Genomic DNA, 2,500 nt, shown 5'->3' with positions numbered 1-2,500 from the left:
TGTGTTTAAAAAAAAAAAAATTATTATAAGTTCTTTAAGCATTCTTTTAATGGCGCCATAACAACCTACCATAATCTTAGGAATTACGGCCGCTCTGCACTGCAGTGTTAGTATCACTCTCTCTTAATACCTCATAATATCACAACCAGCCATCAGCGTAATCCTGCAACTAATGGCATAATCCGACGAAGGGCCGCTACTCTGCGTCTAAAGTGCATATTTAGAAATATACAGGGGATTAGTTCCCTTATACCGGACTACAAGACAAGCAATTTAAAAAAAAAAAAGAAAGAATTATAATCATAAGGCTGTCTTGTAATATCTTCTACAAGGATTACAGTAAGTATGTATGAGACAACGGTGACCCAAAAAGGCTGCTGCGTAAAAAGGAGCATAATCTAAATGTATTTTGTAAAGCGGGTTGTCTTTTTATATATCCAAGCCCCCCCCCCCCCCCTCCTTCCCAGTCTAAATGGGAATGAAATAAAAATGTAAATGCCCGTTATTAAATGATCATGAAAACGTGTCTTGTTTGATGAGCTAAACAATACAATAAGCAAAATAGAAAAAGAAAAAAAAAAAAAAACAACAAAGAAACAATCAAACAGACGAAAAACAAAACAACAAAACAACAATCGAACAACAAAAATAGAAAAAAAAAGCGGGGAAACAAATAAAAAATAAATATTTAAAAATCCAATTTAAAAAAAAGAAACAACCCCCCCCCCCAAAATAAAACAAACAATAAATCTATTAAAAAAAAACAAACAAAAAAACAAACCCCAAAACAAAACAAAACATTAAAAAAAAAACCCACAAAACAATCAAACAAAAAAAAAACAAACACCAAAACACAACAAACCAAAACCCCAACAAAAACAGCAACAAACAACAACAAAGAAACAAACAAACAAACAAACAAACAAACCACCCATCCCACCTTCCAACAAAGCGTAGCAAATAGTAAGAGACCAAATTCCCATTCCATACAGGACATGTCACATTGTAACATCCGAGGAGGTAATAGTATTTGTATCAAGCTACTGGAAATCGCCATGATCTCCAGCTTTATGGGGGCAGCGTGGTTCAGCGCACGGTCTTTGCTTCGTACCCGAAAGTTACCCGAGTTAGATCACCCGCGCTGCTCATTTTGTCAAATGCATAGTTAGTTTTGGGAGATGATATTTTTTTCCTTGTAAATCATCTCTCTGTTATTTAATGTATTATGTTTTGTTTACATATCATAATATGATTTGTAAATATTTGAATGTATTTCTCTTAGTGGGGACCTGTGCTTGTGACTGGATGAGACTTTCAGGTGATCTCCAAAATAAGTACTTTGATAGTGAGCTCTTGGAATCTACATCTGTTCCCTATTTGATCCAATTCCCCTCTGTCTTACTTTTTTTTTACTCTCCCATGTTTTTCCTTTTTCCTGGAGCTGAAATGACCTTAATGTGTTGCAAGCGACGTAAAACCCTTAAAAAAAAACAAAAAAAAAAAACAAAAAAAAAAAAAACAAAACAAAACAAAAAAAAACAAACAAACAATACTATAGCAAGAGAGGTTTTTTTTTTGGCCTGGTACCACCACACCTCTGCAGACCAAACTGGCAGAGGTCCCTGGTCCCTGGCAGAACTGAGGAAGACAACGGCGTTCCTTCACCAACAAAACATTCAAACACGAAGACAATAATATGAAAAGGAACGACGACGAAGAAGAAGAAAAAGAAGACAGATCCCCACTGGCTCTAAAATCAAGGACTGCTACAATTCGATTCAATAATCTGATGTCACGTCGCCCAGCAACGGCGGCCATCGTGGTTCTAAACAAAGAAAATCGGTACTTTTAAATTCTTCATACTGGCTAGAACTTTTCATGTGTCTTGCGATCAGAATGTGTAAAAGTCAAAACATAATCAGATTTATAATGTTTTTTTCCCCCGCTTTTATGCTCGTCGGAGAAATATTTCATAAGGGCGTCCGCCATTGTTCCGATAGTTTAGAGCCAGTTACTAAGTTACCATGCATCATTACGAAGGAAGTGACGTTAATACATGTTGAAGCGTATTTAATGTTACCTGCATGACTGGCGCCTCTGGAGCAACGATGACGTCAACGGCCTCTGTCAGATCGACAAAGAGTGGAAGGGAGGCTTGTAGTAGCAACGAGTCCACCAGCTGGTAAGATATCTGAAGGAGACACACAGATAATTATATATTGTATAAACCCACCGTGTAAACATGGTAAATAGATATAAAACAGAAATTGTACAATGAATTTTATATCTATATCTATATATACATTCTTTTTTTTTTTGTCCTATTGATCGCCACGTTGTTGTTGTTGTTGTTTTGGGGTAATAAAACTGCATATATGTTAAGAATAGAAATATGTGATACAGAACAATATACATACACAACCACACACACACACACACACACACTACATAATATATATACTATATATATAAATATATCATAAATATACAATATATATAT

At 35.4% G+C, this 2,500-nt stretch overlaps 1 protein-coding gene across 1 annotated transcript in view; it reads right to left on the bottom strand.

The window, feature by feature from the left end:
• The window catches only part of LOC144978301 (protein fuzzy homolog), a 97,511-nt gene that overhangs the window by 17,741 nt on the left and 77,270 nt on the right, over positions 1 to 2,500 (bottom strand). The window contains exon 5 of the mRNA XM_078924159.1: positions 2,081 to 2,191. Within this exon, the coding sequence (XP_078780285.1) occupies positions 2,081 to 2,191 (111 nt within the window). The remainder of the gene's footprint in view (positions 1 to 2,080; positions 2,192 to 2,500) is intronic.

The sequence above is a fragment of the Berghia stephanieae genome, chromosome 8 (assembly GCF_034508935.2).
Source record: "Berghia stephanieae isolate SIO BIC M18660-M18661 chromosome 8, UCSD_Bste_1.3, whole genome shotgun sequence".
NCBI lineage: Eukaryota > Metazoa > Mollusca > Gastropoda > Nudibranchia > Aeolidiidae > Berghia > Berghia stephanieae.
The sequence above is the reverse complement of the archived record's forward strand: the minus strand, read 5'-3'. Positions and strand labels throughout refer to the sequence as shown.